Consider the following 16369-nt stretch of genomic DNA (forward strand, 5'->3'; position numbering starts at 1 on the left):
GAACAGATATAGGGAATTCTGTCCTCCTTCCGAGTCAGCATTGAAATTCTTTGAGAAAAAACATATTTTTCTTGGATAAAATTTCTTCTCCCAAAATAGGTAAAAATGTGTCAAGAAATACGACTCAAAAATGCTGTGAAAACACAAAAAATAGGTCCACTCTTGATCCAGAAAGCACTGGAAAAAATTGCTGTCCTGTGGAGGAAGGGAAAGGAGAATCGAAGGAGAATTAGCCTGGGGCAATTCTTGTGAACTTTCATAGCAAGCAACTCAAGTTCAATAAAATAAAACATTATATGCTTTTTTTCTAATCTTAGGGTCGTCCTGGTCTGGATGGCAGTGCTGGAAAACCTGGATTACAAGGTCAAAGGGTATGTAAACAGTTATATTCCCTTTGGGTTTGGGTCAACACTCTTTTAGCGGGAGGCAGAATATGGAAAGTGGAATTTGACAGGACTAATCCATAACATGACAATTTAGATCAGATTAAATTTGTACATATGCCTAGAATTTTTTAAAGAATGGTTAGTACTCTCATTTTCAGGGCCTGAGCAGCATAACCAACTAGCCCAGGGAGATGGAGTAGCCCAGTCAGTAATTGATATGGAACTGAGCTACACAGACTTGGTAGGTCCAAGGCTCATTGCCTCATCTGTGTTGTGCTAGTCGATTTCACGCAGAAAGCAATGGTCTTGGTCAATCGAGGTTCTTGCTTCAGATCAATGGTCAATTACTCCTGCTGGAAAATGCACATGGGAGAACCATGGGTGAGGACAGAATTAGGCCTGGCCATGTTTCTTTATTCCCCCTTGTTGGTTGAATAACCTGCCAACATTCAATGCCTGGGTTCATACTTGAATTATGGCAACTTGGGTGAGGTGCCAAATGGCCTACTGGTTTAAAGAGGTGAGAAACCTGGGAGGGGAAAAATACAAAGAATAACTTCAAGTATAAATTCAAAGCAGCTTGAGCTATATGGAAAGACATAGGGGCCAGTATGAAGGTCAAACATGTATGCTCGATCTGTCACCTGTTCCGGAGATTAAGTTTAAGGAGGGTTTATAGAAAAATTGTCTTTCAATCTTAGTTATGCGTACAGTGTAAAAAAAAACAAAAGGTGAATATATTCTGCTAAAACCCTACACTCTAACCACAGTCTGGCAAATGCATTTTCAAACAAAAGTCTTATTTTTCCGTGTGACTCAAAAATATTTCCTTAGAAAAGTGCTGGACATCTTATATTTCAGGGCCCAAGGGCTCGAATTTACCAGGCCTGCGGGTTCCCAGCGGGTGGTCCTCCGGGAACGTGGTCAACACGCTCGGCGAAATTAGTGGGTTGCCCGCGCGATCGTAGCAGGCAACACACTAATAGGAATCAATTACCTGCTCCTCCGGGGTCCACGGTGCTGGTCTGCGCGTCGGGCGGGCTGCGCATGCGCAGTACGATCTGTCAGCTGGAGGCTCTCTAGTTAAAGGGGCAGTCCTCCACTGACAGATGCTGCAACCAATGGGACAAATTGCAGCATGGAGCAGCCCAGGGGGAAGGCTGCTCCCAGTTTAATGATGCCTCACCCCAGGTATCATCAGATGGGGTGAGGAGGAGGGGGAGGACACAGATCTTCCCCCCGGCGGGCGGGAGGAAGCGGCCTGCCTCTGCCACCAGGAAGGCCTGGCTCGAGGTGGCAGAGGGGGTCACCTGCGCCACCAACATATCGCCCACCTGCATACAGTGCAGGAGGCGCTGCAATGACCGCAGCAGGTCAGCCACAGTGAGAACACGAAGTCTTTCCCCTACACTCTGTCTGCCACAACACTGCCCCCACCCCACATCTCCTTCGGCACCGCCAACACTACTCTGTCACATCACCCTTCATACCGAGCCGAGCGGAGGGAGCGTCCGATAAAAGGCGGGATTTCAGAGCGCTGAGAACAGCTGAGAGGAGCCGAGCCGAGCGGAGGGAGCGTCCGATAAAAGGCGGGATTTCAGAGCGCTGAGAACAGCTGAGAGGAGCCGAGCGGAGGGAGTGTCCGATAAAAGGCGGGATTTCAGAGCGCTGAGAACAGCTGAGAGGAGCCGAGCCGAGCGGAGGGAGCGTCCGATAAAAGGCGGGATTTCAGAGCGCTGAGAACAGCTGAGAGGAGCCGAGCCGAGCGGAGGGAGCGTCCGATAAAAGGCGGGATTTCAGAGCGCTGAGAACAGCTGAGAGGAGCCGAGCCGAGCGGAGGGAGCGTCCGATAAAAGGCGGGATTTCAGAGCGCTGAGAACAGCTGAGAGGAGCCGAGCCGAGCGGAGGGAGCGTCCGATAAAAGGCGGGATTTCAGAGCGCTGAGAACAGCTGAGAGGAGCCGAGCCGAGCGGAGGGAGCGTCCGATAAAAGGCGGGATATCAGAGCGCTGAGAACAGCTGAGAGGAGCCGAGCGGAGCGGAGGGAGCGTCCGATAAAAGGCGGGATTTCAGAGCGCTGAGAACAGCTGAGAGGAGCCGAGCCGAGCGGAGGGAGCGTCCGATAAAAGGCGGGATTTCAGAGCGCTGAGAGGAGCCGAGCGGAGCTGCGACCGAGTTCGAAGTGACGTCAGGAATCAGATCGGGACGCGACACAGGGGAGGCACCTGATTGGTGAGTAGGTTCAGGTGAGTATTTCTCCTTATCCACAGTAACTGAAGTAAAAGGAAAGGGAAGGTCTGCAGGTCTTATAGGAAGTAGCATTTATTTTTTAGTGAATCAAGGTCCCTAGTGTAGTTAACATTCTCTAAATTGAGAACAATTTAAAGGAGTAAACTCCTTAAAGGGAGTGGTAAGTAGTTTTTCTTTCCTTTTTTTTTCTCTTGACATTGTAGTTGTTCTTAAGCTAATTTAAGGGTTAAGTCATTGCAGGAGATCCCAGAGCCGTGTCATGTTCCTCTTGTGGGATGTGGGAATTCAGGGCTCCTTCCTGTATCCCTGATTCCTTCACCTGCGGGAAGTGTGTCCAGCTGCAGCTATTGTTTGACCGCTTGACGGCTCTGGAGCTGCGGATGGACTCACTTTGGAGCATCCGCGATGCTGAGAAAGTCGTGGATAGCACGTTCAGTGAGTTGGTCACACCGCAGATAAAAATTACTGAGGGAGATAGTGAATGGGTGACCAACAGACAGAGGAAGAGTAGGAAGGCAGTGCAGGGGTCCCCTGCGGTCATCTCCCTCCAAAACAGGTATACCGTTTTGGATACTGTTGGCGGAGATGGCTCACCAGGGGAAGGTGGCAGTGGCCAGGTTCATGGCACCGTGGCTGGCTCTGCTGCACAGGAGGGCAGGAAAAAGAGTGGCAGAGCTATAGTGATAGGGGACTCGATTGTAAGGGGAATAGACAGGCGTTTCTGCGGACGCAACCGAGACTCCAGGATGGTATGTTGCCTCCCTGGTGCAAGGGTCAAGGATGTCTCGGAGCGGCTGCAGGACATTCTGGAGGGGGAGGGTGAACAGCCAGTTGTCGTGGTGCATATAGGCACCAACGATATAGGTAAAAAACAGGATGAGGTCCTACAAGCTGAATTTAGGGAGTTAGGAGTTAAACTAAAGAGTAGGACCTCAAAGGTAGTAATCTCAGGATTGCTACCAGTGCCACGGGCTAGTCAGAGTAGGAATGACAGGATAGCTAAGATGAATACGTGGCTTGAGAGATGGTGCAAGAGGGAGGGATTCAAATTCCTGGGCCATTGGAACCGGTTCTGGGGGAGGTGGGACCAGTACAAATTGGACGGTCTGCATCTGGGCAGGACTGGAACCAATGTCCTAGGGGGAGTGTTTGCTAGTGCTGTTGGGGAGGGTTTAAACTAATGTGGCAGGGGGATGGGAACCGATGCAGGAAGTCAGTGGGAAATAAAGTGGTGACAGAAACAAAAGGCAGTAAGGGAGAGTGTACAGAACATGACCGGACAGATGGTCTGAGAAAGCAGGGCAAAGACCAAGGGAAGACTAGATTAAACTGCATTTATTTCAATGCAAGAAGTCTGATGGGCAAGGCAGATGAACTCAGGGCATGGATGGGTACATGGGACTGGGATGTTATAGCTATTACTGAAACATGGCTAAGGGAGGGGCAGGACTGGCAGCTCAATGTTCCAGGGTACAGATGCTATAGGAAAGATAGAGCAGGAGGTAAGAGAGGAGGGGGAGTTGCGTTCTTGATTAGGGAGAACATCACGGCAGTAGTGAGAGGGGATATATCCGAGGGTTCGCCCACTGAGTCCATATGGGTAGAACTGAAAAATAAGAAGGGAGAGATCACTTTGATAGGATTGTACTACAGACCCCCAAATAGTCAACTGGAAATTGAGGAGCAAATATGTAAGGAGATTACAGACAGCTGCAAGAAAAATAGGGTGGTAATAGTAGGGGACTTTAACTTTCCCAACATTGACTGGGACAGCCATAGCATTAGGGGCTTGGATGGAGAGAAATTTGTTGAGTGTATTCAGGAGGAATTTCTCATTCAGTATGTGGATGGCCCGACTAGAGAGGGGGCAAAACTTGACCTCCTCTTGGGAAATAAGGAAGGGCAGGTGACAGAAGTGTTAGTGAGGGATCACTTTGGGACCAGTGATCATAATTCCATTAGTTTTAAGATAGCTATGGAGAAGGATAGGTCTGGCCCAAAAGTTAAAATTCTAAATTGGGGAAAGGCCAATTTTGATGGTATTAGACAGGAACTTTCAGAAGTTGATTGGGAGAGTCTGTTGGCAGGCAAAGGGACGTCTGGTAAGTGGGAGGCTTTCAAAAGTGTGTTAACCAGGGTTCAGTGTAAGCACATTCCTTATAAAGTGAAGGGCAAGGCTGGTAGAAGTAGGGAACCTTGGATGACTCGGGAGATTGAGGCACTAGTCAAAAATAAGAAGGAGGCATATGACATGCATAGGCAGCTGGGATCAAGTGGATCCCTTGAAGAGTATAGAGATTGCCGGAGTAGAGTTAAGAGAGAAATCAGGAGGGCAAAAAGGGGATATGAGATTGCTTTGGCAGATCAGGCAAAGGTGAATCCAAAGAGCTTCTACAAATACATAAAGGGCAAAAGGGTAACAAGGGAGAGAGTAGGGCCTCTTAAGGATCAACAAGGTCATCTATGTGCGGAACCACAAGAGATGGGTGAGATCCTGAATGAATATTTCACATCGGTATTTACGGTTGAGAAAGGCATGGATGTTAGGGAACTTGGGGAAATAAATAGTGATGTCTTGAGGAGTGTACATATTACAGAGAGGGAGGTGCTGGAAGTCTTAACGCGCATCAAGGTAGATAAATCTCCGGGACCTGATGAAATATATCCCAGGACGTTATGGGAGGTTAGGGAGGAAATTGCGGGTCCCCTAGCAGAGATATTTGAATCATCCACCGCTACAGGTGAGGTGCCTGAAGATTGGAGGGTAGCAAATGTTGTGCCTTTGTTTAAGAAGGGCGGCAGGGAAAAGCCTGGGAACTACAGACCAGTGAGCCTGACATCTGTAGTGGGTAAGTTGTTGGAGGGTATTCTGAGGGACAGAATCTACAGGCATTTGGAGAGGCAGGGACTAATTAGGAACAGTCAGCATGGTTTTGTGAGAGGAAAATCATGTCTCACGAATTTGATTGAGGGCTGTGCAGTAGACGTGGTCTACATGGACTTCAGCAAAGCATTTGACAAGGTACCGCATGGTAGGTTGTTACATAAGGTTAAATCTCATGGGATCCAAGGTGAGGTAGCCAATTGGATACAAAATTGGCTTGACGACAGAAGACAGAGGGTGGTTGTCGAGGGTTGTTTTTCAACTGGATGCCTGTGTCCAGCGGTGTGCCTCAGGGATCGGTGCTGGGTCCGCTGTTATTTGTTATTTATATTAATGATTTGGATGAGAATTTAGGAGGCATGGTTAGTAAGTTTGCAGATGACACCAAGATTGGTGGCATTGTGGACAGTGAAGAAGGTTATCTAGGATTGCAACGGGATCTTGATAAATTGGGCCAGTGGGCCGATGAATGGCAGATGGAGTTTAATTTAGATAAATGTGAGGTGATGCATTTTGGTAGATCGAATCGGGCCAGGACCTACTCCGTTAATGGTAGGGCGTTGGGGAGAGTTATAGAACAAAGAGATCTAGGAGTACAGATTCATAGCTCCTTGAAAGTGGAGTCACAGGTGGATAGGGTGGTGAAGAAGGCATTCAGCATGCTTGGTTTCATTGGTCAGAACATTGAATGCAGGAGTTGGGATGTCTTGTTGAAGTTGTACAGGGCATTGGTGAGGCCACACTTGGAATACTGTGTACAGTTCTGGTCACCCTATTATAGAAAGGATATTATTAAACTAGAAAGAGTGCAGAAAAGATTTACTAGGATGCTACCGGGACTTGATGGTTTGACTTACAGGGAGAGGTTAGACAGACTGGGACTTTATTCCCTGGAGAGTAGGAGGTTAAGGGGTGATCTTATAGAAGTCTATAAAATAATGAGGGGCATAGATAAGGTCGATAGTCAAAATCTTTTCCCAAAGGTAGGGGAGTCTATAACGAGGGGGCACAGATTTAAGGTGAGAGGGGAGAGATACAAAAGGATCCAGAGGGGCAATTTTTTCACTCAAAGGGTGGTGAGTGTCTGGAACGAGCTGCCAGAGGCAGTAGTAGAGGCGGGTACAATTTTGTCTTTTAAAAAGCATTTGGACAGTTACATGGGGAAGATGGGTATCGAGGGATATGGGCCAAGTGCAGGCAATTGGGACTAGCTTAGTGGTATAAACTGGGCGACATGGACATGTTGGGCCGAAGGGCCTGTTTCCATGTTGTAACTTCTATGATTCTATGATTCTATGATTCTATGATACCCACTCAAACCCCAACCTCATCTTACCTCCACCTACTCACCTCGCCAGTACTCATCCTGCCACTAACACGCGACCCAATCCTCATACAATCTCATTGCTCCATCCCATACTCAACCTCTCGTGCATCTCCCTCATGGCCAGCCTCACTCAACCTGCCACCACCTGTGCTGCAGCCACAGGGCATGCATCACATATGTGCAGTAGGCAGCGTAAGGCAAACGTGTCGTGAGCATGAAGGGGGTGCACATTATATTGACACCACCACTGCCATGTCTCCGCGAATCCTGTCCGTTGTGTCCAATAATGCCCGCTCCTGGGTATCACTATGAGGACCCACCACTGATGCCACCCATCGTGTTACTGCAGAGTAGGTGCAGGTGTATTTGCAGGGCTCTTCCGCTCAGACGACTGAGAGTCATCGGCGGTGTAGCCGGCTGCACCCTGGAAGGATGCGGAGGAGAAGTTGTGGAGGGCAGTGGTGACTTTGACAGCGACAGGTAAGCAGTTGGTGCTGGGGCCAGCCAGGAGCAGCTCGGCATGAAAGAGCCTGCAGATCTCCACGACTACATGTCGAGCGAATCTGCGCCTCCCTGTGCACTGCTGCTCGGAGAGGTCCGGGGAGCTGCGCCTCGGTCTGTGGACCCTGCGGCGAGGGTAGTGCCCTCTGCGATGCGTCTCTCCCTGCGGTAGCCCTCCCTCCTGCTGTGCAGGTAGGCGTGCAACAACACCGTGTTGGGGGGCTCCACGTCTCTGCGGCGGACGGCGTGGACTGCGAGGCTGCTGGGGCTGGTGATGCTGTTCGTCCTCCGAGGGTGTCCACGCACCACCCATCTGGCAGGTGTTGGTCTGAGGGGTTGTGCAGGGTAGGTGGGTGGTTCCTCGCACTAGGGCTGCGGTTTCGTGTCGGTCTGTCCTCTGGCTTGGCGGGGGATGGTGGAGGGCAGGGGCTGCCCTATGTGACGCGGTGGCCTCCTGCGTGGGTGAGGGCTCTCCCCCGTGGAGTGCACCTTGGCACCTGCCACAGGCTGCTGGCTGCAACACGCCTGGTTGGAGAGAGACTTTTTCCCCCAGTGTGGGAAACTCACTGCCTTGAATCCAAAATCCCACACTTCCTCTTTTGACAGCTGCTTCAGCTCATTAACTGACCTCAACAAGCAAGGTAAGTACTCTCAAGTGGAACCCCGCTGGCTTTAATTGCCTGCGGGATTCCCACCAGCGGGGCTTGCGCGCGCAGCCCCGCACGTCAGCGCGGTACCCGGAAGTGGGCGGGATTTCGGCGCGATCCGGTCACGTGACCGGATATCGGGATTTTCGGGGCCCCCCCGCTGGAAACCCGCAGGTAACCCGACGCGAAAATCGAGCCCCTAATGTCTGTCTGTTTTCTGCAGCCCAGAGAGTAGTTGCTGCTCAGTAATTTGCATTGTCTTCTAATTATGACATGCACTGTCCAAATTAAATTAAAGTAACACTGATCTCTTTGTAAAGTGGCAGAGAAAGATTTTACCCTTTGTTTACAAACAAGTGAAGTAATGAGATGATGGGAAAAATTAGCCTGCTGGACGTTATCAGTTGATTCATGCTAAGAAATGCAGCTGTATGGGTTGTCAGAAGAAGACATCATCTGCTTGGCCCTGATAACCTCCGCCCCCTCCCCCCAAACCTGGACAAGTATTGGGGGGAATTTTAACCCATCCTCACCCAGTGGAAACTGGGCAGGGATCAGTTAAAATGAAGGAGGGGACTCATCCACTAGCCTTCGGCCCCAATCTCGTTGACTGCAATTTGAAATTGTGGATGGCAAAGATACCTGCCCGAAGCTGGTGGGGTCCATCTTTAAATATCCAAATTGGGCTCTGACGAGATTATTAGGGCCTGACTGCAATATTAACCTGATACCTCAGTGAGGGAGTAGTTATGGTTTCCTCATCAGGCCAAACCTGCTGGGAGCTGGATCGTGAGCTGGAAAAGACCCAGCAAGATAAATTTCTTCAATTTTTCTTTAAAGCTTCCTAGATGGCCAGGCAGAACAGAAGTGCTCTTTCAGGCCCCACAAAGAAACCTTGGGGCTCCCCCACCCCAGGCTCCTCGCGTACCCCCCCCCCCTCCGTTGCCTGTCGACCCCTCCCCAATCAACCTGCCCTAGTGTCAGGGACCGTTCCCATAGGTCCCCAGTGGCGGCCTCCTGCTGCCTGAAAACCCCTTCCTGCCCACCGGTCAGATAGTGGGTTTGGCCGGGTTCAGTCAGGAGGCTGAAAAGTTCCATGTCAATGAGACCGGGGAGGTAAAATAGGCCAGTCCTCGCTTTGTTCCCGACCTCTGGGTCCACCACTTGCTTTAATCCCCTGACAAGCCGATCCTGCATTTGCTGTCTACACCCTCACACACATGGCCAAAGTGCTGGGGAATCATATTTCAGTACATCAACTGGAGCCAGCACCTTTGAAAGAGAAGGGGAAAAGACTGGCAAAAAAAAAGTTTTAAAAATAAGCAGCATAAAATTTGTCTCTCATTTCAAGACAAATTACAGTCAGTTTTCATGATACTGATTTAAATTTTGAGAAGGTCACTTTAATGTTGAGTCCACGATCATAAAATAAGATTTTGAATAAATTGCTTTTTGTCAATATGCTGTCTAAACCAATGCTATCATTATATATATATAAAAAATCAATATTAAAATACTGTTATCATGACTGACAACTCCATGACAAGGTCAGATCATATCCTTTATTGTTGGCATTGATCGTGTTATAAAAGATTCTTCAAAGTTGCTACCCAACAGCTGGTCATTCTATGTTGCTAAGCAACCAGTTGCCATTCCACAGTTGGTCATGAAACCACGTTTTGAAGAGACACAGGCCCTGATTTTGGCCAGTGGGTCATTGGCAAGCTGCAGGTCCAGAAATATTATTAATTTACTGATCTGCTTTTGAGCCTTCAGGATTACTTGAATTTCCTTCAATGCTCCTTCTGAATCATGCCCCCTCTCAGCCCCTTAAATGATGAGCTCTGTCACTTCCTCCCCCCCACCCCCTACCCTTCCCCTAATCTGTCCAACCCTCCCTTTTAAGGTGCTGCAGACCCATGCTCACCGGATTTCCCGCCCTCCAGAAATGGTGAGCTGCTACTCAGCACTTGAATTGTGCAGGCAGCTCACCAGCAATATTCAAATGAGGCCCGACAATCAAAATGGTTCGGGCCTGTCGCTGACAATATCGACAGGCTGTTGCGATCACTCCTCTCACCCGTAGTACGCCACATCCGCCGTTAACTTAAGCTGCACCTGACCGTTTCCTGCCCTGTACTGCCCACGAATAGTGGACGGGTTTATCACCAAGCAAACACTGGTGACAATGTTAATGGCAACGGGGCCCTAAAGACATCATCAGACTCCAATTTTCATGGAATAATGAGGCTTCTGCCTGTTTCTGATGGCCGACTAAATCAAGGCTTGCTTGAAAATTGCATCGGGCGGTTCATGGGTGGGAACCATAAGCAGGGCCATGGGAGATTCACTAGTATGTCATAAAAATGTGAATTATTACTCACTTCTTTCTTTCACTGATATCGCAGCCATATAATAGAGCCCCCATCGTGCCTCACTAAAAGCTGTTGCCTCTTCTCTAGCACTCACTGTTTTGTCTGATATGTTCTAACACTGATCCTGCTGTCTCTGGTGTTCTTCAGGGAAGGAAGGGTGACCGGGGACTGCCTGGTACACAGGGAATCACTGGACTTCTGGTGAGTGATAAACTTCTAAGAGCTTTCCCCGTGAATGAGTAAAGCTTAAATTCTATCTTAGTTTAATTTTGGAATGCGGTGCTGCTATTACAGAGCCAGAGTCTGGTTAGTTATTGATTTTTAAAGATGCTTAATATTTTCGATTTAGGATAAGATTTTATAATGCAGAGTTTATCCATTAACTTTAACTGAAAACTGTGGAACTGCTTATCTTGGTGTCAACCTTGGCTCAGTGGTAGAACTCTTGCCTTTGAATCAGAAAACCATGGGTCTAAGACTTATGCTAGGACTTGAGCATGTAATCTGACCTGGGACTTCAGTGCAGTTTTGAGGGAGTACTATATTGTCAGAGGTACCAACTTTCAGATGAGACGTTAAACTGAGCTTCCATTAGGTGGACATAAAAAAATCACATGGTACTATTTGAAGAAGAGCAGGGGAGTTCTCCTGGTATCCTTGCCAACGTTTGTACAGTGATCACTCCCTCAGTGCTGCACTGGAGTGTAAGCCTGGATTATGCCAGGAAATTGCTCCGAGCTGCTTCTGCTCCACCAGTATTATTTCACTATAAATGCGATGGAAACCCTGTTTACCCCCATAGTCTATTGGTTACTGGATCAATAATTCAGTAGGCCTGGAGTAATAATCCAGAGAATGTGAGTTCAAACCCCACCATGGCAGTGTGAGAATTTGAATTCAGTTTTTCAAAAAAATCTGGAAATATAAATCTGGCATCAGTAAGCGTGACCATGAAGCTGTCGGATTGTCGTAAAAACCCAACCGGTTCAATGATGTCCTTTAGGGAAGGAAACCTTACCCGGCCTGGTCTATATGTGACTCCACACCAGCGTGGTCAACACTTAACTGCCCTCTGAATTGGCCTAGCAAGCCATTCAGTTGTATCAAACAGTTACGGTGCAGTGGTTCAAGAAGAAGGCCCACCATCACCTTCTCAGGGTGACTAGGGATGGGCAGCAAATACCACCCTTGCCAACGGTGTGCACATCACATAGAATTACATAGAATGTACAGCACAGAAACAGACCATTCAGCCCAACAGGTCCATGCCAGTGTTTATGCTCCACAAGAGCCTCCTCCCACCCTATTTCATCTCACCCGATCAGCCTGAGAATAAATATAAGAAATCCTGGAAGAAATAAAGAACTGAAAACAACAAGCTTTGTTTATACAAATTATGTAGAGATGCTTTTATGGCAATGAGATAGAGTGGGAAAACAAGAAGCAGAAAGTCTGGACAGACTAACATCTCAAAGAAAACAAAAGCAATGCCTTGAGTTCAGAGAGGTCACATTCGTTGGCTGAAGATAATACAATTAATTTTTTTTTTATTCGTTCATGGGATGTGGGCGTCGCTGGTGAGGCCAACATTTATTGCCCATCCCAAATTGCCCTTGAGAAGGTGGTAGTGAGCCGCCTTCTTGAACCGCTGCAGTCCGTGTGGTGAAGGTTCTCCCACAGTGCTGTTAGGAAGGGGGTTCCAGGATTTCAACCCAACAACGATGAAGGAACGGCGATATATTTCCAAGTCAGGATGGTGTGTGACTTGGAGGGGATCGTGCAGGTGGTGTTGCTCCCATGTGCCTGTTGCTCTTGTCCTTCTAGTTGGTAGAGGTCGCGGGTTTGGGAGGTGCTGTTGAAGAAGCCTTGATCAGTTGCTGCAGTGCATCCTGTGGATGGTACACACTGCAGCCACAGTGCGCCGGTGGTGAAGGGAGTGAATGTTTAGGGGGGTGGGTGGGGTGCCAATCAAGCGGACTGCTTTATCCTGGATGGTGTCGAGCTTCTTGAGTGTTGTTGGAGCTGCACTGATTCAGGCAAGTGGAGAGTATACCATCACACTCCTGACTTGTGCCTTGTAGATGGTGGAAAGTGGTTGGGGAGTCAGGAGGTGAGTCACTCGACACAGAATACCCAGCCTCTGACCTACTCTTGTAGCCACAGCATTTATATGGCTGGCCCAGTTAAGTTTCTGGTCAATGGTGACCCCCAGGATGTTGATGGTGGGGGATAGGGCGATGGTAATGCCTTTGAATGTGAAGAGGAGGTGGTTAGACACTCTCATGTTGGAGATGGTCATTGCCTGGCTCTTGTCTGGCGCGAATGTTACTTTCCACATATCAGTCCAAGCCTCAATGTTGTCCAGGTCTTGCTGCATGTGGGCACAGACTGCTTCATTATCTGAGGGGTTGCGAATGTAACTGAATACTGTGCAATCATCAGCGAACATCCCCATTTCTGACCTTATGATGGAGGGAAGGTCATTGATGAAGCAGCTGAAGATGATTGGGCCGAGGACACTGCACTGAAGAACTCCTGCAGCAATGTCCTGGGGCTGAGATGTTTGGCCTCCAACAACCACTACCATCTTCCTTTGTGCTCGGTGCGATTCCAGTCACCGGAGAGTTTTCCCCCTGATTCCCATTGACTTCAATTTTACTAGGGCTCTTTGGTGCCATACTCGGTCAAATGCTGCCTTGATGTCAAGGGCAGTCACTCTCACCTCATCTCTGGAATTCAGCTCTTTTGTCCATGTTTGGACCAAGGCTGTAATGAGGTCTGGAGCCGAGTGGTCCTGGCGGAACCCAAACTGAGCATCAGTGAGCAGGTTATTGGTGAGTAAGTGCCACTTGATAGCACTGTCGACGACACCTTCCATCACTTTGCTGATGATTGAGAGAAGACTGATGGGGCAGTAATTGGCCGGATTGGATTTGTCCTGCTTTTTGTGGACAGGACATACCTGGGCAATTTTCCACATTGTCGGGTAGATGCCAGTGTTGTAGCTGAACTGGAACAGCTTGGCTAGAGGCGCAGCTAGTTCTGGAGCACAAGTCTTCAGCTCTACAGCCGGGATGTTGTCGGGGCCTTTGTTGTATCCAGTGCACTCAGCCGTCTCTTGATATCACGTGGAGCGAATCGAATTGACTGAAGACTGGCTTCTGTGATGGTGGGGATATTGGGAGGAGGCCGAGATGGATCATCGACTCAGCACTTCTGGCTGAAGATGGTTGCAAACGCTTCAGCCTTGTCTTTTGCACTCACGTGCTGGACTCCGCCATCATTGAAGATGGGGATTAGATGGTGAGAATCTAACATTTCATCCTTATGGGTTTTATCATAAGTTTTGTTCATGGCCAAGATGACTGTACCTTTTTTTAAATGAAATGTGATTTCTATCTAATCACAGTTTGAAGAATCAAAGCTTCATGAGAGATGATCAGCTCTGAGCCACTCATGTTCTCCCCTCTTTTTCTGGCTAATTTTTGTTCTCTTCCTAATCCGGGGGCATTAAGGACAATGGAAATACCCCCATGGGTGTCAGTTAACTCAGTACAGACCACATATTAAACCTGATAACTTCCTGGTCTGTAGGACTCATTATCACATCTAACAGTGCATTTGTCAACTCAGCCATGGGGAGCCAACCCAAGGCATTCCAAAACCCCTACTGTATATTTTGGGGATAAGAAACAGGATAACGCAATGAACGATTTTCATTGGAAAGCCTCGATCGAGTTCCTGCTGAGCAAAGGGCCTCAGCACAAAAAACTGTTCCTAACATGAAATCAATAAGCACTAAATTAGCAATCTCACTCCAAGATGCCACGGCATGGATAGTGTGAATAATGGGAAAATGTCCCACTTCTGCCTTAGGGGTGCCCTTCTGAGATTGGGACTGAGGCATTGTTGGTCCTTTACCCTGACCTGAGCGTGCTTGATGCCAGCACTGGAGTATGAAATGGAAAGTGTTCTATTCCCAAACACTCATTTTTTTTCAAAAAATATACTTCATTCATAAAATTTGCAGCAATACATACAATACAGTTGTCATATCATATTTCAAACGTACACAAAACAGACTATGCAATTTGCAGGTTACATCAAGTACAGTTCAAATGATTCCAACAATACAGTTATACATCACACATAATTACAGTTCATGACACTCTAGGGTGCCTCATTGCATTACACTCAATACAGATTATTGATTACAGGTACATTACAGATACGTTACAGGTACATTACAGATTCATTACAGGTACATTACATCAATTTGAATTTTACATTCTACCCGGGGGGGGGGGGGTTTCCCTGATTGCATCCCCTCGATATACAATGGTGGGAAGGCTCTAAACGGCTGCCTTTCCCCATAGAGCCTTTGCGGTGGCCGCACCCAGCCTCAGTGCGTCCCTGAGCACGTAGTCCTGGACCTTGGAATGTGCCAGTCTGCAACACTCGGTCGAGGACAGCTCCTTGCACTGGAAGACCAGCAAGTTTCGGGCAGACCAAAGGGCGTCTTTCACCGAGTTGATGGTCTTCCAGCAGCAGTTGATGTCCGTCTCGGTGTGCGTCCCCAGGAACAGCCCGTAGAGCACAGAGTCCTTAGTTACAGAACTGCTCGGGACGAACCTGGACAGATACCACTGCATCTCTCTCCAGACCTTCTTTGCAAAGGCGCTTTCCAGAAGGAGATGGGTGACTGTCTCGTCTCCACCTTAGCCTCCTCGGGGACAGCACGCGGTGACGCTGAGACTCCAGGAGTGCATGAAGGATATGACGGGAAGGGCCCTTCTTACCACCAGACAAGCTAAATCTTGGTGCTTGTTTGACAGCTCTGGCGATGAGGCGTTCTGCCAAATGACTTTGACAGTCTGCTCGGGGAACCAGCCGACAGGATCCACCATCTCCTTTTCCCTCAGGGTCTCGAGGATGTTGCGTGCGGACCACTTGCTGATCGCCTTGTCCATATCCTTCACACAATACATGCACACAAAAATAAATTAAAAATAATTATTCCCAAAGCGCAGTACCCTGCTGCTAGATTAGCTGTAATATCACGATTGCTTTGTTGTATGTTATAAAAGAAGAATTATATACCAGTAAATGTCCCCATCTCCCCATTTATCTAATACCAAAAACTGAAAAAAGTAACACAAGTACCATGTGGGAGAGATCGTTAGATTCAACAAAGGATATTAGAGACATTTGTGAAAGTTACCACTATGCAGACTTCATTTCAAAAGGAAATGCTGCCATCTTGTGGTCACGAGGTGCAAAGTAAATCGGTGCTGCAGAACAAATCATTTAAAAGGCTGATCCTAACTTTCAGCAGTGGCAGAAATCAGGTGGTAGCAGATTGGGCACCCGTTATACACCCTCCCCAGTTTCGCTTTCCACTTGTGGCTATGAAATCACATTATGGGATACAAGTGATATATAATAATGAGCTGGACTTGGGTATAGAGGGTATAATTTCAAAGTTTGCAAATGACACTAGACTCGGAAATGTAGCAAACAATGTGGAGGATATTACAATTACAGGCCAGTCAGCCTAGCGTCAGCGGTGGGGAAACTTTTAGAGACAATAATCCAGGACAAAATTAAGTGGCACTTGGAAAAGTATGAGCTAATAACTGAAAATCAGCATGGATTTGTTAAAGGAAAATCATGTTTGACTAACTTGATTGAATTATTTGATGAAGTAACAGAGAGGGTTGATGAGAGTAGTGCGGTTGATGTATATATGGACTTTCAAAAGGCATTTAATAAAATATCACATAATAGACTTGTTAGCAAAATTAAAACCCATGGGATTAAAGGGACAGTGGCAGCGTGGATACAAAATTGGCTTGGGGACAGAAAGCAGAGACTAGTGGTGAACGGTTGTCTTTCATAGAATCATAGAAAGGTTACAGCACAGAAGAAGGCCATTCGGCCCATCAAGTCCGCGCCGGCTCTATGCAAGAGCAATCCTCCTAGTCCCACTCCTCCGCCCTA

At 47.9% G+C, this 16369-nt stretch overlaps 1 protein-coding gene across 3 annotated transcripts in view; it reads left to right on the forward strand.

Moving 5' to 3' along the window:
• Positions 1–16369, forward strand: part of col22a1 (collagen, type XXII, alpha 1) — a 344398-nt gene that overhangs the window by 214692 nt on the left and 113337 nt on the right. For all 3 annotated transcript variants that reach the window (XR_010960277.1, XM_067978562.1, XM_067978572.1), the window contains exons 21-22: positions 318–371; positions 10517–10570. Coding sequence is in view for 2 of the 3 variants with exons in the window: in XM_067978562.1 (XP_067834663.1) it covers positions 318–371; positions 10517–10570 (108 nt within the window). In the remaining variant the exon portion in view is untranslated. The remainder of the gene's footprint in view (positions 1–317; positions 372–10516; positions 10571–16369) is intronic.

The sequence above is a fragment of the Heptranchias perlo genome, chromosome 3, assembly GCF_035084215.1.
Source record: "Heptranchias perlo isolate sHepPer1 chromosome 3, sHepPer1.hap1, whole genome shotgun sequence".
Taxonomy (NCBI): domain Eukaryota; kingdom Metazoa; phylum Chordata; class Chondrichthyes; order Hexanchiformes; family Hexanchidae; genus Heptranchias; species Heptranchias perlo.